Source organism: Lactuca virosa, chromosome 6 (assembly GCF_052849685.1).
Source record: "Lactuca virosa cultivar CGN04683 chromosome 6, Lactuca_virosa_CGN04683_v6, whole genome shotgun sequence".
Lineage (NCBI taxonomy): Eukaryota > Viridiplantae > Streptophyta > Magnoliopsida > Asterales > Asteraceae > Lactuca > Lactuca virosa.
Window position 1 is genome coordinate 272682403 of NC_136431.1, and position 25290 is coordinate 272707692.

The 25290-nt window shown below is 35.1% G+C and overlaps 1 protein-coding gene, 1 long non-coding RNA gene and 1 pseudogene across 2 annotated transcripts; all 3 read right to left on the minus strand.

Moving 5' to 3' along the window:
• Positions 1–3092: 3092 nt before the first annotated feature.
• Positions 3093–4411, minus strand: LOC145118902 (uncharacterized). Its single transcript, XR_013713541.1, has 4 exons — positions 4272–4411; positions 3907–3965; positions 3580–3716; positions 3093–3121 (listed from the first exon to the last, which is right to left on the minus strand). It is a non-coding gene; the product is annotated as an uncharacterized LOC145118902 (long non-coding RNA).
• A 1217-nt stretch (positions 4412–5628) lies between these two features.
• Positions 5629–6438, minus strand: LOC145122542 (uncharacterized). The gene is made up of 5 exons (XM_079058133.1): positions 6394–6438; positions 6235–6264; positions 6012–6151; positions 5755–5919; positions 5629–5665 (listed from the first exon to the last, which is right to left on the minus strand). Exons 1-4 carry the CDS (start codon positions 6436–6438, stop codon positions 5820–5822), a joined length of 315 nt encoding a protein of 104 aa, XP_078914259.1. The 3' UTR covers positions 5629–5665; positions 5755–5819.
• Positions 6439–6493: 55 nt separating this feature from the next.
• LOC145122543 (ACT domain-containing protein ACR6 pseudogene) lies at positions 6494–15173 on the minus strand (annotated as a pseudogene).
• Between the last annotated feature and the right edge of the window lie 10117 nt (positions 15174–25290).

The window sequence follows — 25290 nt, forward strand, 5'->3', positions numbered from 1 at the left end:
GTTTAATCCAATGCTCAAATCATATTCATAAGCACTCATGAACGTTGCAACAAACTTTTACTATGTCTAATACACTTTAGACAATCTACAAACCAATTCATGACAATCTTCTTTCATACCTACTCCCAAAGTATGAGCGACTGTGGAACGTTTGAATAATCTTATTATTCAGAAGTCAAAACATGCAAAGTGAAACACAAGAATAATTGAATCCAATATGGCCCCAAACTTTTGAGTATAAATAAAACTCATTTTATTTAGTCACCATATTGATTACACATTATTCACTGTATAATGTTTCAGATAATCAACTTATTACTTGAATTATAACAACAGTTGTCCCATGCTCCAAGCATGCACACTATGTTTACCTATGGTCCTTACTTTGTGAAACATATCAACTGAACACATTTCCAATGATACTCATTTCACAATTCCTAATCCTTATCATTAGTGTAAGAATACAAGATTCTTGTCACTATTAGAATATGTTAGATTCGAAAAGTTTATGCAATGATCCTTTTGTAATCTTATTGCACAAAAGTCACCAAGACTTCGCCAATGAAATTACAAAGTTCTCTATTGGGGATTGTTACAAGACAATTTCATAGATGTGAAGTCTCACATTCAAAGCACATTCCTTTGAACATCCTTCTTGCATAAAAGTTTCTAATCTAGACATGGATTCTCAATATCTAACTCCCAATATGGAAACATTTCCATATTTTCCATATGACAACTCATTGTGAATAGAGTCTTATCTATTCATAATAATGTCGATATGGTCCATTCATTACTATACTTCCAACTGCTCACAAGTGACCAATCCTTAGCGAACCTTAGATTGTCCTTGACAGTTCCGGCTCTAGTCCTTTTTCCTTCTTAATGCCCTAGGCATTTGGAAAATTTTAGAACAGTCAAATATTACAGCATATGCAATCGAACCTATACTCGAAGCGTATGGGACACGATTCATAATGAAAAACGTGATACTTTACCAGTTTCTTGCTATAATATTGCCATATATAGAATCCTTTTAAGTTGAATCTTTTCAACATAACATCCATATATGTCCTTTGACTAAATTTGATTAAAATTTCTCGATCCAAACTTTTAGATTTTGAAACGAAGTATAATATTCTCTCCCTTAATTATAGCAAAACAACTTTTCAACCCCTGCAACTTTGCAAAGTGAACCTTTTGTTTTCTATAATTAACATTGCTAACTTGCAACACTTAAAATAATAATCATGCTCCCACTAACATGATGATTATATCCATACGAGCATAACATTTATGCTCCCACTAGCTTTGACATGTATTCAGAAAACCAATGGACTACTTCTACAAGGCAATACTTATTGACTTCCAAAGTTCATATTTCTAATACGATATGCTTCGACAAGCCTTTATCTAAGCTTCTCATACACCTTTCCTTAGACAACTCACATGTGTGTCTAAACCACTACTAGAAAAACAGCATTTTACGACGTGCAATGTGTGTCGTAAAACGCTCAGACGACGCGCAAATGTGTGTCAAGGAAGGCCCTGTCATAACGAGAGACGACACGCTTTTGCGCGTCGTCTATAGACGACGTGCAGTTACGACACACAATTTACGACGCGCATTTACGACACGCAATGCGTATCAAGGAAGGCCCTGTCATAAAGGAAGACGACACGCATTGGCATGTCGTCACCTTACGACGCGCATTTACGACTCGCATTGCGTATCATTAAAGCCCCTGTCAAGAAAGGTCATGTCATAAATGAAGATGACACACATTTTTGCGTATCGTAATTTTATATGTTTAAAAAAAATATTATTTATAGATCTACTAATTTTCTAATTAAATTTGCATTTAATGTCTCGTAATAAATAAAATATCATATACAAAAATACAATCCATTGCATAAAATTTAATGTCATACAAATAATCGTTCAATGGAAAGATAAAACAAATCAATAAAAATTGTAACGGAAATTTACAAACTAATTAGTTACAAGAAATATGAAAAACTTGAAATCCCTAAGATTAATAGTTCTAACAGAAGCTTCACGTGAGATACATACAGTTGGACTAGAAAGCAAGGATGTTCCCAAATCCACAATAGCAGCAAGAGAACACGTACACGATATCTTCTGCAAGAAGGTGCCGGTCCAAAACTACTGTTGAAGGTTGCCATGATAGCTGTTAAGATTTAAGCATAACAAGAAACCAATCAGTGACTATAATAAGCTAGAAAACAAGCAACTAATAAACAAAATAAGCAACTAATTAAGTAAAACTATGACTATGTATTGTTCATACAAGAAAAAGAAGGAAAAAAATGTTGATTTATTGTTGTTCATACAACACTCTCCAGACAACACTTAATTGAAGAAAAGAATAAGGCTAAACTTACAAGAAAAATAAGGAAAAAATAGTTTTGAGTGTAAATTTCAAGATAAAGTCACCTGCACCCCAGTATAAATTTCAACAAACAACTTTTGAATGACAAAGATCAGGTACCTCTTGATTAGCACGTGCATGGTCTCACATTGGAAATAATAACAAATTCACTGCTCCACCCATAAAGACCAACAACTTGAACATTTTTCAGTTGCAACTCTACCCCCTGAAAATAATGTAATAAAATGACTATTAATTTATGTCGGATAAGAATAAAGTTGAAGTTCACCCCATTTAATGAAAGAATATGCATACAAACTGGCAGTAAACAAGTAAATAAATGAAGAAAGTAGAAGTATATGTGAGCATGGACATGGATGGTGCTTGCAAGTTCAGGGTGGCCTTGTCTTGTCCAGATATCTGTTCAACTTCATCTATCAATCATCATATGAATATGAAGAAAAAAAAATGTATGAAATTCACTCATTGAGTTTAAAGAGGAAAGTAAGATATGTTACCCCAAATCTCAAAGGTTTTATTGTAAAGGGTGACAAGCCCAGTGAAAAGCCTGACAGCATAATCAACAATCTCCTCTGTTTCATATTCTGCAAATGCACCTTTTGGTTTATCAGTTTCTTTATCTCGAAGAATGTGCAAATCAACTACACGACTAGCTTGAATAAGTATATCGTATAAAACCCTATCGCTTACTCGCTCATCCAAATTACCTGTATAAAAAATAAAAATAAAAACATCAGTTATAACTAAATAATGACATAATTAGGGAGCTTTAACCGACCAACAATCATATTTCAACCAAAAGTATAAAGAGTTATAGACAAAAGGGAACCAGATCATGTCATAGAACAAGAATTCAGGAAGAAGACAAGTTTGAAAGCATACAGAATAACGTTTAGCCAAGCAAGTGTGATCTACCTGTAAACTTGAAAACGCAAAACTATGATTCTCAATCATACATTTCAGAATTTTATATGCTCCGAAGATTTTTAACAAACTGAATTTCCAGTCCAAAAATCAATCAACCAAAATTAATTGTAATACAAACAATTACGCTAATAATCCCGATTGTTGGGACTGGTATTTAGAATCCCACACAAAATGCAATCAAATGACTCGACTAATGGTCGAAATGTAGCAACTGTATTAAGGTAGATTTGAAAGTTACCAATATAAACAGTGCTTTTTGTTATCTAATCAAGCTTATTCTTTACCACCTCCACACTCAATCTCCAGCTCTGCCTTTTTCATAGCAGGTGCTAGCTTATTCTTTACCACCTCCACACATATACCAAGACCAGTAACCTGAAAATAGATAAATTTCCTTTTATTATTATCATTATCATTATAATAAAACAATTATTATTATTTTAAACCTTTTCCTGAGTCTTGAGCAATCCTTTTCTAGCAATTCTCAATGTCTATCCCTACCAACTATGCACAATTAATCAATTTCCTTTGGATGTAATAAGAAAAGAAAGAAAATGAACTAAACTTTGCTAGACCACCAACTTCCTGTGTACAGACTCCATTCCATTTGTCTTGATGGCTTACCTGCAACCACTTTGTTCTCCATTAAGAAGGCTTAAAACTTGAATTTCCAAGTAACAAGGATTTAAATATAACAAAAACAATCAATTAACATGAAATATAAAGTTGTTTTGTGTACTAAATGGCTAAATGCATCATGTTTTGCTACCACTTGTAGGGTTAATAATTCAGTTCATAACAATCCACAAAAGACAGTGTTTACTTTTTGTTTGTTTTTTTTTACTTTAACTTAGCCCACAATTTCAAATAAGAAAGCTGCATGAGTTTGATACATGAAAAAACTTGTAAACTAAACCACTCATTGCATACCTTATTTGCATTTTCCCTTAAAGAGGCTTGAGGAGACTCGGAGCATTTTACCACAGCATCTATATTTTCAGTAAAGTAAGAGGTGACAATGGAAAAAGGTTCATCATTTTTCTTCCTCAATATCGCCTCAAGCACACATATGGCTTTCACATAGACCTAAAAGAACAATGAAGCAAGATATGACTTGTTTTTAGATCTTGACCCCAAGATCCATATGCATTTGTTGATGACCTAGAAGAAAGTGCAGTTTGACTAGAAAGTTCTTTGCTATCACAGTAACTCGCTTCATTAGTCAATGATCTTCTCAGATTAGGGCCCCTGTAAGTTCCTGTGTCATTTTTATTATGAGTTTGAGCTTGTGATAAGCTATTTAACCCTTGCTTGATTGTTGCACTTCCAATGCCAACCATATCACTAAGAAACGACTTCTTATCATCAGATGGAATGTCAAAGTTTGTGTTTCCAAAACCTTGTATACGTTGTGTAAGACCTTCTTGTGGTGGTGGTGGTTTACTGTTGTCTTCTCCAGCAAATATAGCTGATAAAGCTTCTTGAGCATTTTCTCTTACAGACTTATTAAGGGCATCACCCTTCAATGGATCCGGTTGTCCAATGTAGTGAATTAGCTGACGAACAGCTACCGAGTTCCTTTGCATTTCCCTCCTAAATTCCACACCAGACTTCCCCACAGCATACTTAATCACTCTTAAAACCTACATATACAAATCATCAAATCGCATGTTGTTAGAGATTACCCTTTGTTGGACTATCAAAGTCCCAATAACTGCCCTTTGTTGGGACATTGGACACTTGAGCAGTCTGGACAGTTAGAGGGGCAACAGGAGGTGTGAGGTGAACAATATGTCGGACTATCAAAGTCCCAATAACTACCCTCAGAATCGTAAATCATAATAACAAGTAACAGACCTTGTAGGAGGCAATGCAGAGGTCTGGCCAGATGGCCTAGCATGATAAGCACCATCCATTGTGATATAAGTTGAACAATATGTTGCCCCTAAAGCTCCTGCAGCACCTAAAGCCCCAGCAGCACCAGCCAAAACAGGTAGCCTACAACAAAATTTCACAATTTTATCCATTTACTCACCTAACTATTATTATCTTAAATATTTATTTATTTATATACATTTAAAGTACCATGTCATTTCTGAATTCCCCATTCCATTGGGCTGAGTAACATAGCCAGGGAATGCCATAAATTTAGGGGCACCAGAAATTGCTGATTAGACACCATAAAAATTTAACATTTTTTAATGACCAAATAGCCCTTGGGTTTACCTGGCAAAAACGTTGGAGCACCAGGGAAATTATGATCACATGGATCCCAATGACCACCATCTTATCATTAAACCATGCTCAGAGAAAGCTATCAACCCCTGCCATATATTTTTTTTTAAAAAAAATAATTGAAAAACTTCTAGTGTTTCTGTTTCATCATGTATTAAAATAGCATGAACGGTTGTACCTCTCCATCAGGTGAAAAGCTCAAAACAGAAATTGCAGTATTTGCACTAAACAATGGGTTGGCTTCTATAGGAAAGCATCCTTCTCAAGCAACTTCAATACATCGTTCTGGTTGTTGAGTTTTGCCACATCAATAGGTGTTTTCCCATCCATGTTTTGCAGAGTACTATATATCATAATAATAATAATAATAAATCAAAATCAAAATAAAAATAAAAAAGATTTAAAAATAATTGCTTATATAAAAACTAAACTTACACGGCTGCACCGTTATCCAGCAAGAGGGATACACATTCTTTCCTGCCATAACCAGCTGCATAATGGAGGGCTGTGTTATTGTTTTTGTCTAATGCATCCACTTTAGCTCCAGCTTCCACCAGAATTTGTGCACATTTCACCTACAAATTTACATATTTGCCCATCACCTCATATTAAATTGGCTTGTTTTTTATATATAAAACCATTATGTGTTGAAAAATACCTCCCCGTATCCACAGGCAAAATGTAAGGTCTTTTATGAGATTAAACCTTATTTAACTTTGAAAAATCCACCCAATTATGCTAGTCAAAATTGTTTTGTGCTATAGAAAGAAATGAAATTAGTATATGCTAACATAATAAAATAAATAAATAAAAGTACGTTGTTATTTCTTGAATTTAACCTTGTTGTAAACTTTTGGCTCATCTAATCATGTATTATGCTCACAATTCATAAAGAACAAATGAAACCAAACAAAAAACTAAAATACCTGATAAGCCTCCATTTTCCCTGTGCGAACTACTCCATGAAACACAACATATTGCATATCAGTCAAAGTGCAGAATATATCAAACAAAAGCTTTGGTCGATCCCTACACCTCATAGTAATAACCGTGTAATCCTTCTCAGCACAATCCAACACATTAACCTGTGCCCTCCATCTATTCTCCTTTTCTTCCTGTTCTACCCTTCCAACATTCTCATAATCCCTCTCAGCAAACATAATCTGATGCAATCGTCTCTCCCTATGCGTAAACCCCGGGGTCAAAAGCGTCATTTTACCAGTCTTCAAGTCATTGTTCCCCTTAAGAACATTACACAGCAGTTTCTTAATAGTTGAGAGTCTTTTAGGATCTTCAACTGCATTTCTTGTTTTCTCATCTGTGACATGTACAACAGCTGCAGCTCTTGCATTATGAGTGCATATTTCAGCATTGACTACATTACATCCAAGATTTGTGAGAACTGCAGATACTTCTGATAATAGTCCAGGTTTGTCTATTCCAGCTAGTTCTATTATTGTGTAATCTTCAGAAGGCTTTAATCCAACTGAACCAGTTAATGAAGAGAAATAAAAAGCATCACTTTCAAGCACCTATAATGAAAGAAACATTTCATAGTGAGCTTTTATTCCAAGGTCGGCGATTTGCATCCTTGCAACATTAACATTTCTTTTATTTCTTTTTCCTATGTATAAAAATCAATTGTCTGTATATAGAGTTCTCGATTCCAATATGATAAATCCATTATGATCTGTTTAATCAATTTTAACATTCAGTTTTATCCATTTTAATCAAATGACAAATGGAATCAGCAATCACTTTTAACAGTAAACTTTTCACTTCATTCCAATCTGACTAGTTTGATTCAAAACTTAAAACCCTTATTGATTAATCAAATGAACCAACTTAAAAAACTTATTCAGTAATCAAATGAAATCAACAACTTATGAAAAGATTGAAAAACATGTAATTGGCTAATTATCACATTATGAACCAGATGAATCTGAATACTTATTAATCAGGTGAATCAGAAAACTTATTTATCAGATGAATTAGCAATATTACCAATATGTCCTTAAAAAAAGATGAATAAAAAACTTATTAATCAGATGAAACTAATGTAATCAACAATATAATCAAACATTTAAGATGCTTTGTTCTTGACCCCTAATGACTAATCAGACGAAATCAGTAATAACTAAAGTAGTGCCCACCGGAAAAGTAGCGCCGAACGGCGACCTGCAATGAAGGAGCAGTGACCAGAGATGGAAGAGCGGATTCTTGATAGCCGATTAGGAAGAAGGTCGTTTCATCATATAACGTTTTTAATTAACAAAAGGGTATAATTAGAAAATCAAAACTTGAATTCTTTTGGGGTTAAAATGTTTACTAGACATGTGAAGCAGAAAAGAACGGAAGATGAAGTTTTACCTTCTCGGGTGCTATTTCTTTATTTGATTCCTTTGGGTGTAGAAAGAACTTGACCCAACATCGAAATACCTTTCTCTTTAATAATTTCTTTGAAGATGACTATTGTTTAGGGCTATAGCAGCATCATCGTCCCTACTACCACTCTGTAATAAACAAAGTGCCTTTGAAGGCCCTTCATCATCTTGCACTGCCCTTACTTCCTCCAGTGACAATTTCGAACGTCGAAGGGGAGAGGAAATGAGTCGCCAAAGAGAACCCCTAAATCGCATATCTTTATAGTTGTACGCGAGTGATGGGCCTATGTACACGTGAAGGCACTGGTGAGGGATGGAGGAGGTGGCGGGTCAGAAATTAGGGCTTCTTGGAGAGACGTTTTGAATCACATCCTAGAAGTCGTCTACACATTCGGAATTATGTTTCACCCCATTAAGTCGTTGTCTTCTTCTTTGATCACGAAAGCAAGAGCAATTCTGCTACGAAGACGAAAGCCCTGGGGCTTTTTCTTGCTAATTGGAAGAGGCGGGGGGTTTAATTTTTGGGATCCAATAGGCGGGTGAAATCCCGCCTTAAAAATGCTTGTTTCATTAAAAATTATAAAGCGACACATTTAGATGACACACATTTTATGAAAGGTGCGCTCCACATTTCTTTTTTTTTTCTTTTCTGACACTAATTTTAGGGCACGCACAAATGCGTGTCCTCTATCCTTGCAAAACTGACATTATTTTTTAGGGCACGCACACATGCGCGTCCTCTATCAGCGCGTGTCATTGTTTGTACGTCATTAAAGGGCTGTTTTCTAGTAGTGAACAATTCTAGAACTTACAGCAAAAAGTCTCGAATGTTCAAACTAATTGCCAAATCTCACAATTCGAACTATGATGAGGGATGTCGTAATCATAATCGAATTTGAGAATGCAATTTACACAATCGCTATCTCCTTAAAATCTCTCTTAGTGAAAGTGTTTCCTCACAATCATTTTCATGAAGGAGAGAAACCTTATGACACTTAGAATTTATGGTGTATGTGTTCCTGTCCATTTGAATTTGTAATAACCATAATCATAAGATAATGTTTGTGACAAATCCAAACTCTTATGGACAGAACTTGTTCATTCTTAATTTCTTGCCATCAAGGGTCCCACCATTGCTTCCAAGATATTTAGCATCTCACCCCTACCTATCAATGTACTTTCCATTGATCAGGGTGCTTGCCCTTATGCAGTCAATTGAGAAATCGTAGAACTCATATGCATAAGTAACTTTACTGGAATGGCACAGAAATAAGAATATGTCAACACGATAGGTTACAAACCTCAAGTCGTGTACTAGTGTTTAATAAGTTTACTCTCGATTAGTTCTTGAACTTTTTCAAGATCATTTAGACTCCCACTGACCTCTTGACATATAAGATTCTCTTGTCAAGAAACATTTATTGACAAACAAATATTCAAGAGTAAGTGCGGATTCTTATCAAGACAAACCACTACACACAATTGGTCTTAGTTGGTCTTTGTCTTATCCAAGACATCACAACCTACCAATTTCAAACGTACAAGAGTAAGAAAAACAATTTTCTACTCTACATTTGATGAGTGTGTTAAAACTTCTTAAGATATGTCACTCAAGTCACAATCTTGGAGTATGACTCTAAGACTTGATTTTGGAACGAAGTATGACTCACCTATTAATTTAACCTTTTCAACAATTTCCGATTCCTCTTCTTAGCCATACTAATGCACTAAGATTTACTTAGAGGATCAATTGTGATATGGTTCTTAATCATTAAGATGATCATAAAACACGATACAAAAGTACTCTCCCATCTTTTCAGATTAGAGAAATTTTTATCGTTCTGCCTTATTGATTGTTCTTATTCGTTCTGCCATTCATTGAAACTCTTTCAACAACTTAGAATTACACTTAATCTTATAAGTATAACCATATTTACTAAGCTTTAGTAAATCATGACAAATAATTTATCGGTCTTTGTGGTGGACTTGACCAGTGCACAACATTGTGTACCAGCTCTCCTAGTCCTTCACTTGACTCTTTGTCAAGGAATTAGTCTCAATTTTCCAAATATGAAGGTTCTCATTCATCATACAATACAAGTTGTATGATTCCAAGTTTCTGTCCAATTGAAACTCGGGCGACAAGAATCTTTCCTTATTTGGTAAATTCTCGACATTTCCACAAATAACATAACTAAGAATCACATCCATTTCAACATTGCTAAAAATAAAAATACACAAACATCAATTTTCATACATGCCATTACAAGGAATTATAAATAAAGACAAAAACCAAAATTTATTTTATTTATAAAGGTGCGGAAAACTTGTCCTTACAATGCAATTTAAATGAAAACTATGTTATTACATAATCCTAAGAAATCTATCATAACTCTCTAAGTAGCAGCTCCAAAAATCCGATCATCGAATCATGCGATGGAAATCCATTTGTTCGCGATCAGACTCAACTCACTTCGTCCTTTAAGCTTCCTTTATTTTCTTTGATCCTACAAAACACCAAATGTAATCTTATCACATCATTATTTAGAATCTAAAATAGAAAACTTAATAGAGTTAGATAGTGGATTTTTACCTGAAGCAGAGTCATACATCTTGACTCTCCCATCTCTTAGATCTCTCAGGTAGTCAGGGCAGCTTCGTAACCAATGCCCCCTCTTTTGGCAGTAGAAACATATGGATTCTTCTGGAATGGTACACGGGACTATCTTAGACTCAGCCTTTCTCTTGCGTAGAGAAAACTTTTCTGGACTTCCAATGTTGCCATTGCCCATAGAAGGTTGGGACATTGATTTACCAGACAAATTTGCTTGACCAGTGCGCCAAATCATTGCTGATTCAGTAGCAATAAGCAAATAAGTCAAATCAATGAGGGTCACGTCGTGTTCCATCATATAGTACTCTCTAACGAACTTACCATATGAATCGGGAAGTGAGTGAAGAACCAAGTCAACACCCAACTTCTCCGAGACATCGACGCCCAACATTCCCAATCTATCAATATGCAACTTCATATCCAAGACATGAGCGCATACCGACTTTCCATTTTCGTGTCTTTTCTCCAATAGGGCTTGAGTGACCTTGAACTTTTCAAGTCTTCGAACACGTGGGTCAGGGAAAATTATCGGAGGAGGTGGAGGAAGTGAAGCATGATTTTCATTTCCACAATCCAATCGTGGAACATCATCTTCATGTGGAAAACTTTTTCCAAAGGATTCAGGAAGACCATAGTTGTCAGACTTTGACATCTACAAAACGGGAGAAATTAAAGTTAGTTGATTGGAATCCTTGATATAACACCCAAATGAAATATCAAGGCTAGGACCCAACACAATATTCTATAATTTGGAAGAGGGATGTCGTAATCCAAATTGCAGAACATTTGAAGGTAGGTAAATGATGATTTACCAATTTCCACCATGAAAAACGAAAAGGAAATTTAAGTTTTAAATGAATTGAAACTCCTAGATCCTTTGAGATTCATTGAACTTTTCAATGGAATGTTTAAATCTTGAGTGTGCCCTTCGTTTGTAACTGGGATGCCGAGGATCACAAACAAGTTGTGGATAACCATGCAAATATACATGATGCCACCAATGTTACAGTCACCTAATCGACGTGCCGGTTAACCACACACGCTCCATCGATCTATGACAAACATCGATTCACCCTTTGCCACCTTTGCTTAGACCCAATTAGTGTGCCGGTTAACCACACACGCTCCACTAACGTCTTAGCAAGGGTAGAAAGTGTAATTTCATGGAATAGCACCAACTCCACATTTTTCCTAAAGTAACTAAGATTTGGGATTTTATAAAAGTGTTTAGTTACTTCGTATTCCTTATACTTATAATGGAAGGTTTGATGTACCAATGAATCGAGTATTGAATTAATCAGAGTATGAATTCAAGTATGAATGTAAGATTGAACACCAGATGTAAATATGATCTTGTTTCAGCTTGATTTACGCTTTCGAATGTTTACAGAGAAAATAGACAGGTTTGTAAAAACTCTTTTCTAACTCTAGTAAATAACCCCTATTTATAGGGAACCGAAAGCGTACAAAAAATATACTAAGGCATTGACTCTAAAGCTTCGAATAAAAGCGCCATAGTAAAATACATTACAAAACATTCGAAGAGTACAAAATATACTTCGACTAATTACAACAATTCGACCCTTACAATCTCCCCCTTTGTAATCATAGTCGAAGTCTTCAATTCGTAAGAAATGTGATGGAATACAGTAACACTCTTCGAATCTCCGTGTACCAGGAGATAATCTTCTTCAGCTCTTTCTTGTCTCCTTCATTGTTCTTCTTGCAATGATTCATACGAACAATCAAGTTCGTATATTGAGATGTTGAATATCTCTCTACTTCACTTGCTTGGAAAAAAAACCGTTTTGCTTTTCCATCTTTGTCTTTTCCTGCGAAGACCATTCCAAAAGGCTTCAGACAAATTTCACCATCAGCATATTTCTTCAATTCCGCCTGAGTCTTCGTAGGAGCCATCGGTGCTTTTATTTCCATTCCTTTGGCAGTAGCTAATTCCACATCTGTTAGTGCCAATCACTCATAATAGTTTTCGATAAAAATCTTGATGTGAGTAACTCCAAGCTTGAATTCATCTGGTTCAGTGTTTTGAAGGAATGAAAATGATTTGTCTTTTAGAAGTAATGCAACTTGTATAAGATCATACAAGTTCATCAATGGAAAATCAGCAACAGTGAATTCGCAAATATTTCCATTTGCCCTGGCAACCACATACTTAACATTTTGGACTGTGTTTTCGAAAATCACATCCTTTTTCATACTTATGACCTTCTTGATTTTTAATAAAGACCAAACTTCCTCAGGGGCTTTTCCAAGAACAACATGAAAACGAATTTTCATGTGTGTACCTTCATCCTTATTTTTAAAATCCCCTTCTGCTTTGAACCGAGGCATGATAAACATCATTTCGTTTATGGGAAAATCCAGTTGGCTTGCATCAGTATTCGTGACCATATAACTCTGCTTTGGTTTCTTCTCGAATGTATACATGTGATTAAAAGCAACCTTAGCCTCAATTGTTTCGTAATTATAGTGTTTAGCTGGATCACCTTTATCCATTCCCTTCGGATCACTAGCACACTGAGTCATAATGCTTTGAATAATCCTCAGTTTTTCAAGTTCAGCTTCTGCTTCAGCCTTCTTTTCCTCTTTCGACTTTTCCACTACAATTGATTTCCCTTTATCTTTCAAGGCTGGATTGACAATTGTCTCTTTTGGATTATAACCACTCCCACCAGTCTCTGAAGATTTACCAATAACAATTCCTTTCGAAATTGGTCTTTCAATTGGCATTGTTGTTACAACAGTTGAAGTAACGAGTTCAGCAGAAACTATTACTGGTTTTGTTGTTGGGATTTTCGAAGAAAAGACTTTTCCCACAACTTTCGCATCTTCTCCACTAGTCTTCGAATCACTAGTTTTTCTTTATCCCCCTTGCACCCCTTTAAAAACAGGTGGGGCAATCGTTGTTGGAAGAAGACTTGATATGCGAAAGAGAGGAGCAAGTTGCTTGTTGAGAATGGCTTCAAAATGGATAAATTTCTGTGATAAAAATTCAGGAGTGATCAAAGAAGAAGAAACCGGCCTGTCAGAAATTTCTTTTAACTCCTTAAGCAACTTAAGCACTTCCTCAAAGCTTGCACTTTCGGATGTTGAAATTTGAGTTAGTTGAGGACTCAAACTTTCATACAACTTAACAAAACGTGTGACTGCATCACAAATGATATCAACCTTTTGATTTAATGATGCATAATCTTGTTGAACAGTGACAATTTCTTTTTGCATATCTTCACGAAGTTCGTGAATCTGCAAATTTACATCCTCCCTGACCTTCTTCACTTCTTGCACAAAAAGAACATGTCTTTCCTTTGCGACATTTTTCAAAATTTTCACATCACTGGTAAACATTGAATTTTGAGATTTGATCCGAAGTTCATTATTTTGATCATTATAATCAACCTTCTCCAGAATTCGAGATTCAGAGTCAGTAATCATTCCAGATACTTTGCTAACCACTCTGGCTTCGAGCATTTTCAACAGTGAATCAACCTCCAAACTAGAAACAGATGAACCACCCCCTAGATCTGGTTGAGATTGAATTATTGAATTCAATTTCTGATTCAGGATTTTGAACTGCTTCATGGTCATCAACATATGATCGGGAAACTGTTCTTCTTCTTCATGAAATTCCAATTCATCAAACATACCACCAAACCCCTCATTATCAGTCTCTGTCTCCATAAACACGGTTTCTTGAACAGGTGAAGTTGGTTTGGGTGGTTCAGTAGATTATGAAGAAAAAATAGAAGTAAAGGGTTGATCAAGAATGTGTTCGAATGTTGGGGAATCTGTGGTTGAAGGAAGAGGAGTAGTGGATAATGGTAAAGAAACAATACGTTCAAAAGGAGCAGAAGTAACGTGACCTTGAGCTTCATTTTTCGAACCTCCTTCACCCATATCGACATTTGCATCCGTATCAGATACGTGTGCAGGGATGCCTGAAGTTCGAACCGCCTCAGAAACTGATTTGGCAATCGAATCTCCGGGTGGTATGACGACTGTCTTCTCAGGAGTGGAACTTTCTGTGAGATGAGTGAACTCTGGAGTTTCTGGAATTCTTTCATCATCATCTTCTGTTGACTCCGTAGAAATCACGAGTTTTCGAGTCTTCTTCTTCTTCTTCTTTGACAATCATTTGGCCATATCCTCAGCCCTTCGTTTCTTGGACACCGTAGAAATAGGTGTTGGCACTTCTCGAATTAACACACCTTGATGAGTGATTTGATGTTTTCGAACCACTTTGTGTGTAGGAGACTTGCTTTTGTGAGTGGACTTCACTTTGATTCTTCGAAACATTCCAGTCTTCGAAGGAATGATTACATTCTCTTGTGATTCTTCAAGAATGGGTTCAATCACTTGAGTCTCAGCAACAGATACTTCAACGGTTTCAGGCTTTTTCTTTGGAGATTGCGAAGATTTCGAATCCTTGATTTGCTTTTCAGAAGAAGCAGGTTCAGACTTCTTTGATCGTTTAGACTTCTTTTCTTCCCTTGGCAACAATATCCCAGTCTGAACAGAAGAATCAATTGTTTGTAAATATGCTACCAAAACTGAATTTGTAGGATCAACTCTTTTAAGCATCGCATCTGGAATACGAGCAACAGTTGGAAAATCATCAGCATTATCTATTACTTCCTTCGGATAGTGGTATGATTGAAAGACAACTTTTTCTTCATCATTTGGTACCAAAATCCCTTCCTTATTATAAAAATATTGCAAAATCAGGCTCCAGTATCGTGCACACGAAATACCATGAATAGCATTCGTATGTTCTACACCCTTTTGGAATTCCTTCCATAATTGTGTAGAATAGTCCACTTGAAGATCATAATATATGCCAGCAACCATGGCATAAACCTCCATTCTTCCTTTGTCTAGACCAACTGTTCTCCCAGTCAAACATCATAGAAAAATACCAAATAAGAAATTCCATAGTCGTGGAAGACCAGATTTCTTAAAATCACTAATCTTGGACAATGGTGGCTGATATCCCATCTCATTAAACATGTAGACGATTTGAGGAAATGTGAAATCAACATATGGAGGCGAATTCGGAATAGCAAGAATTTGGCAAAAGAGTTTCTTGGATAATCTAGCCTTTTTATCATTCACCAAATGAAAAGTTATCGTATCACAAGCTTTGTTGTAAGTAGCAGTTGATCCTGCTTGAGAAAGCCAGGACAATGGAACAGCGAAAGAATTGAACATCGTCGTAGATAAAACAAAGTTCTTCAAGGCAACGATGAGCATCTTCAATTCCCCCGGGTATTGAGAAACTTCACCCTCCACGTAATAGTTAGTTGGTTGAATCTTCATTATTGGTACGGAAGAAGCATCTTCAGTGGTATGAGAATCAACATGAGCAGAAGTCGCCATTGTTAGGGTTTGAAGATAATAATGAACAGAGAATTTGTGAAATTTGCTTTTTGATCGCGTAAACTGACAATGAACCCTTGAATCCCCTTTTATATGTAACCCTGAAGTTTGAATTTGAAGCGAGATGTGTATTTAATGATATCCGACGTGGCACCTTGAAAGTCGGACCATTACTGCGGAAAATAGCCATGCGTCAAAAAGTAGCTGTCACATCACCTTGCAAAACCGGACAGAATACCATACGTCATTTATAAACAGTCTGTCTTTTTATCCCCAAGAGTATTGTAACCGTCATAACCCTTCGAATGGACGCAAGGCTCTTTCACTTTTGGGATGAAAAGCGAAGTCATACGCCAGAAGTTTGAAATCATCAGCCTGAGTTGGTATTACTCAGAGCCTCAAGGATTTTGTGAGTGCAGTGTTCCAAAGAATATAGACGAGAAACAAAAATAAGAAAAATATGGGATATTGTGATGTCAAACCATTGACACAAAAGCAGATAAAATCCCGGGCAAAGATTACTTCATTAATCATTAAGAGAAATGATCAATAACTTGTCTGGGTTCCCGTGAATTACAATCAAATACTTGTTGATAAGTATCGAAGGGCTTCTTTTATAATGCTTCGTGGGTAGTTCAAAAATTTCGTTACATGTCATCCTAAATATAAGTTAAGAAATTGTAACAAAAATTACTCGTTTGACCAGTGTAGTCAGTGACAAGTTGGCTTTGATAAATTTTGAAATGACAAGGACATTCGAATGAAACTCACACGGAAATCATATTCAAGAAAAAAAATTTGTGTGCTGGATCTTGTTGGGTAACAAACATCGTGGGTTTCGAATGTTTGATCAAGACCACTCATTCGAAATGAATATGATTTGGAGTTTCGAATTTTGATACAGAAACAAAAGTTTCGTGAAAATATGGAACTTAGTTCCCCGTCAATTCCTTAAAAAGGTAATGAAAATTGAGTTTCACTTTCATCACAGTCTCATGATGTCAGATCATAAACACAGAGTTTTGATATGTCTAAGTCTCGATGGGTTTGATCAGAGGCCTCTCGGACATATGTCTTCGTGTGTGATTGTGTAAGAACTTTATGGATGAAAAAAATTGGTGAAAGACACGAAAAGTACCTCTGTTATATTTGGACCAAACAGTAAACTCTTAACTCATCTTGAGAAGAGTCAGGTAGCTCAGAGACTAATGTGAATATAAGCCTGATTGGGAAGAAATTTTCGTATGAAATATTTCATTAAGGCTTTCGTATACACACATTGAGTCATTGGAGGCTTTGCTCAACATGCAGCAGCATGCTTCTAGGGACAACTTAACTAGTTCAATTGAAGAAAAATTTATCGATTCATACGAAAAATGTACCTGACCCTAGAACTGCAAGCATAAGCCACTCTGTGTCTTCAAGATTATCGGCAACAAAATACTAAAAAAATAAGAATCAAAATATTTTTGTTGTTTTGAGTTTTCGAAAATAAAGACAGAACAAACGAAAATCTTTTTGTATTTTTGAATTTTCGAAAATAAATGACAAAACAAACGAAAATCTTTTTGGATTTTTGAATTTTCGAAAATTAAATGACAAAACAAACGAAAATCTTTTTGGATTTTTGAATTTTTGAAAATTAAATGACAAAACAAACGAAAATCTTGTTGGATTTTTGAATTTTCGAAAATTAAATGACAAAACAAACGAAAATCTTTTTGGATTTTTGAATTTTCGAAAATTAAATGACAAAACAAACGAAAATCTTTTTGGATTTTTGAATTTTCGAAAATAAAAAGTACTTGTTGCAAAAATGCAAAATTTTATCATCCCCTTGTAAGTGACAAATGTACGAATTCAAAGGGGTCGAAGCGTTGACTATGAACAGTAACCTCTGAATCAACCCTTAAAATAAGTGACAAATTTACGAATTCGAAGGGGTCGAAGCGTTGACTATGAACAGTAACCTCTGTATGTTGACGGATATTGCTTTGTCTTTCATTCAGCACCTCTGAATTAGTCTTTATCATGCATCATTCTTCTTTTTCGCATGGAACAGAATTTCCATCAATCATTCCAAATCCCTCTATAATTCTCACAAGAGATTTTTCATCTAAAGGTTTCATGAAAATATCAGCTAACTGATCAGTTGTTTTCACGAAATGTACTTCAATATTCCCATCCTCCACGTGATCCTTGATGAAATGATAACGAAGTGCTATATGTTTAGTCTTCAAATGCTGCACAGGATTATGACAAATTCTTATTGCACTTTGAGAATCACAATATAATGGAATCTTTTTCATATTTATTGCATAATCACGCAATTGACTTTGGATCCATATTATTTGTGAAGTGCAAGCAGCAGCAGCCACATATTCTGCTTCAGCTGTTGAAATTGATACACATGTTTGTTTTTTCGACTGCCAGCTCACCAATTTGCCATCAAGAAATTGACATCCACCACTTGTGCTCTTTCGATCAAGATTACAAGCACCCAGGTCTGCATCCGAATATGCTTGTACAAAGAACCCAGTGTTCGAAGGATACCACAATCCTAACGAAATTGTTCCTTTAAGATAACGAAATATATTCTTCACAACAGTGAGATGTGGTTCTCGTGGATTTGACTGATACCTAGCACAATTACATACAGAAAACATGATATCAGGTCTACTTGCTGTAAGATAAAGTAATGAACCAATCATGCTCCTGTAAAGAGTTAGGTCAACTGCAGGTTTATCTAATGAAGGTGTCAACTTTATGCCAGTTGCCATTGGAACTCGTAACTTTGTGCTATTCGTCAATCTAAACTTTTCAAGTAGATTCTTCGTATATTTCTCCTGATTAATAAAAATCACTTCTCTGTTTTGACGAATATTCAAACCAAGAAAATTATTGATTTTTCCCATCATGCTCATTTCGAACTTACTTTTCATCAAATCTTCGAATTCTCTAGATAAAGCAGGGGCAGTTGAGCCAAAAATAATATCATCAACATAAATTTGAACAAGCATTAGATGATTCCCAACTTTCTTTCGAAATAATGTGGGATCAACAGATCCTTGTTTAAATTTAGATTGTTTCAAAAATGAAGTAAGAGTTGCATACCATGCTCGTGGTGCTTGTTTCAAACCATAAACTGCCTTATCTAAAATATAAACATGATTTGGAAATTCTTCGTTAATAAAACCTGGGGGCTGTTCCACGTAAACAGTTTCTTCAAGCTCTCCATTTAGAAATGCACACTTCACGTCCATTTGATAAACATCAAAATCTTTGTGAGCTGCATAAGCCAGAAATATACGAACCGCATCTAGTCTTGCGACAGGGGCAAAAGTTTCTTCATAGTCGATTTCTTCTTGTTGTGAATAACCTTTAACAACAAGTCTGGCTTTGTTTCGAACAATATTTCCATCTTTGTCGGTTTTATTTTTGAAAATCCATTTTAACCCGACAATCGAAACATTTTCAGGTTTAGGAATTAATCTCCAAACCTTGTTCCGTTCAAATTCAGACAATTCAGATTGCATTGCAACAACCCAATCTGAGTGTTCCATTGCAATCTTAACTGTTTTTGGTTCAATTTTAGATATAAAAACATTGAACATACAAAATTCTTGATGAGTATTCAATACCTCATTCTTTGCGCGAATTTGAGCTCTTGTTAAAACTCCCTCTTGTGGATTCCCAATTACTTGATCCTTCGGATGATCTCTTGTCCACTTTTCCATTGGCGAATATGCTGGATCAAATTCCAAAGGTGCATCTTTGTATATATCTTCATTTTCTGAACCTACAATCGAACAAACATCATCTAAATCATCATTATTCTCAATGTTTTCTAAATGCTCCCCCTCAACATTAGCATTCACTTTTCCATTCTCCCCCTCGAAAGAATGCTCTTCCTCAACTAGAGTATTCGAATCCAATTGCTCCCCCTCTACTGGATTGTTTTGCATACTTTCGCTTTTCTCTAGAGAAGTTGATGTTGAATCATCAGTAAGCTTTGTGAGTTTAAAGATATGATTATCATTTGCATGTATTTCAGCATTAACAGCATGATCTGAAATTCCAAAAATTAAATCATAATCAATATTTAATGTTTGTGAGGATTCAGATTCATCTTGTGTTTTTGTCAGAATAGGATGATTTTCAAACTGTGATGTTGTTTGTTTAATGTAGTAATCATCAAATGTAAGATTAAAAGTTTCTTCAACTCTTCGTGTTCTTTTGTTCAACACACGATATGCGACTGAATTATGCGAATATCCCAAGAAAATCCCTTCATCTGCTTTAGCTTGAAATTTCGTAAGATTATCCTTGAGATTCATAATGAAACATCTGCATCCGAAAACATGGAAAAATTTGACGTTAGGTTTTCGATTGTTGAGAATTTCATATGGAGTAATGTTAAAACAGCGATGAATGAAAGATCTGTTTTGAGTAAAACATGCGGTGGATACGGCTTCAGCCCAAAGGTATTGTGGAAGATTCGCATATGCAAACATAGTCCTTGCCGCTTCGCATAGAGACCTATTTCTTTGTTCAACAACACCATTTTGTTGTGGTGTGTATGGAGATGAAAAATTATGCGAAATTCCTTTGTCCACCAAAAATGAATCAAGAACATTGTTCTTAAATTCAGTCCCATGATCACTCTTAATTTTTCGAACAATCTTCTTCAATGTTGTTTCCATCTTTTTGATAAAGTCAATCATGATTTGTGCAACTTCGGATTTAAGCCTGAGAAAATAAACCCACGTAAATCTGGAAAAATCATCAACAATAACTAAAATGTACCGTTTCTTGTTGAGAGTTGAAACAGTCGAAGGACCACACAAATCAATATGTAAAAGCTCCAGAGGTGCGACAATTTTCGAATCTATTGTAATTGGATGACCTTGTTTATGTTGCTTGCCAAATTCACAAGCTGCACATAAAGAATCATTGTCAAATTTAAGTACAGGTAAACCTCTTACTAGATCTTGTACCACAAGCTTATTGATGTTTCGAAAATTGAGATGAGAAAGTCTTCGATGCCATGACCAACTTAAGCCTGCTGTTGCTTTCGAAAGAAGACATATAGCAGGTTTCCCTACTATCGGATTGATATCCAAAGTGAACATGTCACCTTTCCTTTTAGATTTTAGTAACACTTCTTTTGTGTTGACATTCGAAATAACACTTCCTTCTTCGTTAAAAATAACTTGATTGTCAGTGCCCACAACAAGTTGAGAAACACTTATTAAGTTATGTTGAAGACCTTCAACATACGCCACACGATTCACTGTGAATTGTCCATTTGTGATCTTCCCATATCCTTTGACTTGACATTTTTTATTGTTCCCAAACTTCACTACTCCAACATTTTTGAGACTTCGAAAATCACGTAAATTCTCCTTCTTCCCAGTCATGTGACGAGAGCAACCACTATCGATGTACCACTTGTTATCATATTGCTCATCACATAGTACCTACATTCAATGGAAAAATTTAGGTACCCAAGGCTTTTTGGGTCCTTGGAAATTAGATTTCAATTTCGAATGCAATGAAGAACTTTTAACCCAATCACAAACTTTTGTTTTGAGACTATCAATTAAGTTTACATCTTCATTTAAAGGAACCGAAACATAAGTTTTTGATGGTTTCGAATGTTCACTGACATTACCCTTCGAATTCTGAGTTTGTGAATGAACATTCTTTGCTTTTATTATTGGTTTCCAAGCTTTGACTGAAATGTTCGAATCCTTAGACGATGAACTGCCATTTGATGAATTATTCATATACTTTTCATATGCTTCGTGAATTTGCTCCTTTGAAAATGTATTTGACTGATACATCTTTCCTTTGCCTTCAAGCCAATGATCAATGTTCTTCCTTGACGTTATTCCTTTTTCTCGTGAAGTTTTCATAGTTTCTTTCTTCGTTTGATTTGGAAAATTTGGCTTTTGAGGAACAAAATCAACTTTTGGATTTGTTATAAAAGATTTAGCATATGATGTATCAACTGTTGATTTAAAATGTTGACGTTGAAAGAATTTTTGATTTGGATTTGAGTGATTTGAAAATTTTCTTGGAATATTAGTTTCTGAAACTTTCGAAAACCTTGGTTGATTATTCACTTCAGACTTTGAATGATTTGATTGAGATGAATGTTGAGGTTTTGTTGAAAAAGATGAATTTTTAGCTTTGAAAACATTTTTGGGTGATTTTGATTCAGACACCTTTTGAGACTCAACATTTTTCCAAAATATTTTCTTTCTTGCTTGTCTTTTTGAAATGTTGTTTTCCTTCGAAAATTTGTCAATTTGATCTTTGAATTCCTTGGAGTTTAATTTGACAACTTTTTCACATTCCTTTTCAAATTGTTTTGAATTCTCTTTTTCAATTTTTGATTTTTCAACCCATTTTCTTTGTGGTTTTTGACGTTGGAAAACATACGAATTCTTTGTTAAGTTGTTTTCAACTGTGCTTTGATTTGCGAAAAAGCCTTCATCAGTTGTTTTTGAATTATCCTCTTCAACTAACTTCTTTAATTCTGGTTTGATTTTCTCAACATTTCCAGTAGTTACGAAAACTTGATTTGGAAAAATGACATCATCTGTACATTTGAAATTTGGATAAACCATTGTATTCGTTTCAAGATAGTGTTTACCTTTTTCATTCATCACTTTTTCGAACTTTTGTGTATCACCATACACCTGATCGACCACTATTCATGGATTTTCTTCTTCCTTTGAAGATTTCTTTTCCTTCGAAATTTTCTCTTCATCTTTATCATCACTATCATCAGTTTGACTGTCTTTGATATCCACGAAGTTCACATCACTAACTTTCGAAGTTGAGGGTATATCAGTTTCATTTTCAACCATCAAATCCTTAATTTTTTCTTTCCCTTTAGATGTTGATGCAACATTAATAATAGACAACTGAGAACAATCAACATCTTCAAGTTCACTAATTTCACTAATATTGTCAGAATTATCTTCAATATCAGCAAAATTAGATTGAGAATCAGATGTTGAATTCTCAGTCTTTTTCAAAATTTGAATTTGTTCAGTTTTAGTCAAAGTATCATTCACGATGTTAACTAATTCATTTGCATCAAGACATTCATCAATTTTGACAATTCCATATTTATATCTATCATCAGGAACTTTGTCAAAATCAGCTATTATTTGCTCACAATCATACGAAATATTATCTACCTTAGCTCTTTCGAATGCTAGAAAAGGTAGTAATTTTCTATGTTGCTCTTTACTTATGTCACTTGAATGATGTAAATCAGTTAATTTGCCATAAAGTCGTTTCGTAGAATTACAGTAAATGTTTCTTTGTGCTAGCAAAAGTTTGACATCACTCGTTAAAGTATCTCTATCACACATAATGTTTGTAATTTGTAATTCCAAACATTCAATTTTGCTTATTTTCATGTCTAATCTCTTTTTGGTCTCTAACAACTCCATGGACAATTTGTTGGCCTCATTACTAGCAGACACAACAATTGAATCAAAATAAGTAACCGTTTAATCAAAAGATATTAGTTCAGAATCATAAGCATGAGTAGGAATATTAAAAGATTCGAGAATTTTACGTACCTTTGTTGTCATTGGAGATTTGTCAGCCGCTTTGGATACGAAGCATCGTCCCCTCACTTCGAATTCCTCATCATCTGAGTCCTCCTCCATTTTCGCATACAACGCTCCATGTGTCGGATTTTGCATTTCTTCATCATCTGATCCAGATGACCAGATTTGATAAGTTTCATCTTCATCCTCATGCTCACCCTTTGCAACCAATGACAAATTCTTTGCTTTAGCACGAACCTCCTCAAGCCTCTCTGCATAGTATGCCTCATCTTTGAATTTATTCTTCCTCTTATCCTTCTTTCGAAGCATACAATCATTTGCAAGATGATTCGCACTGTTGCAATAATGACAATCTATTCCAGCATCACCTTTCAGCTTCTTCTCACCCTTTCCTTCAGCTATCTTCGAATCTTGCTTCTCAACTTTCTTTTTCTCCTCAACAACATTTTTACTCACAGAACTTCCTTTCACCTCAGCAAGCTTAGTCTTCGAATTGAACGACTTTTTGAAAAAATTCTTAACACGATTATTCGAGTAAAATGTTATTGCTTCATCATCCGAATTCATGATGAATCCTTCTTCTTCCTTATAATCATCATTTTCAACTTCTTTCTCTGAAATCTTTAACACAAGAGCTAATGGACCTCCTAAATTCAGCTTCGATTCCTCAGCAATTTCATTTACCTCAATTTCGTGTGTTTTCAACTGATTGTACAAATCATTGAGAGTTGATGTATCAAAACTTTGTTGATTATTCACCATCATACTCACACTTCTCCACTCTTTTTGAAGCCCCATTACAAAGATGAGATTGAATTCCATTGAAGTCCGTAATTCCATAGCGATTGCAACGATAGATTAACTCGTTCAGACGATCATAGTAAACTTCAATTGTTTCTCCTTCTTTTTGTTTGAAATCTTTCAGTTCAACCAGACACTGTTTGACTGAATTGATTTTTGTTTTCTCACTTCCTTGAAACTTATCTTTCAGATTGTTCCATACCTCCTTTGCAGTTGTACAACTTCTAACGTAATTGTACACAACTGGAGGTAAAGCACCTCGCAGTTCCCCCATACACCTCTTCTCCAGTTTCTTCAGACGATCAGATTGATTATCAACTCCAGAATTCGTAGAAGATGATCCAATTGGTTGAACATTCACTGGAACATTGACATTTCCAATGATACATGACCATAATTCTTCATCCAGACCATTCAGATAATCCTACATACGATCAGCCCACTGATCATAGTATTCAGGGATTAGCATTGGAATTTTGGTTGATGAACCTAACAGATGAGAAAACGAGGTCATCAAATTGAGATTGAAACTCGCCATTGTTGTACGGAAGATGATTTTGAGAAGTTTGAAAAGATTTGAGAATTTGAAAACAAACTAGATGAATCAAATCGACTTGATGAGAATAACACTCGATTCAACAATTCAAATGCAGAATCGAATCACAGACTAAGATCTAGACAATTTTTCACTTTCAAAAAGTGCGGAAACTTTTGAATCAAAAAGTTTATTCAAAAACTTTTTGAACAACGTGAAAATCAGATCAGAGATATGATTCCTGCTCTAATACCAATTGATGTACCAATGAATCGAGTATTGAATTAATCAGAGTATGAATTCAAGTATGAATGTAAGATTGAACACCAGATGTAAATATGATCTTGTTTTAGCTTGATTTACGCTTTCGAATGTTTACAGAGAAAATAGA

What these genes read in the sequence shown, in the direction of transcription:
- LOC145122542 (XM_079058133.1), bottom strand. Translation starts at nt 6,438, where the DNA reads ATGAGCCAAAAGTTTACAACAAGGTTAAATTCAAGAAATAACAAC. An exon ending in TTGCCTGTGGATACGGGGAG is followed by an intron (nt 6,152 to 6,234) that starts GTATTTTTCAAC and finishes GTAAATTTGTAG; the next exon opens with GTGAAATGTGCACAAATTCT. An exon ending in CTGGATAACGGTGCAGCCGT is followed by an intron (nt 5,920 to 6,011) that starts GTAAGTTTAGTT and finishes TATGATATATAG; the next exon opens with TACTCTGCAAAACATGGATG.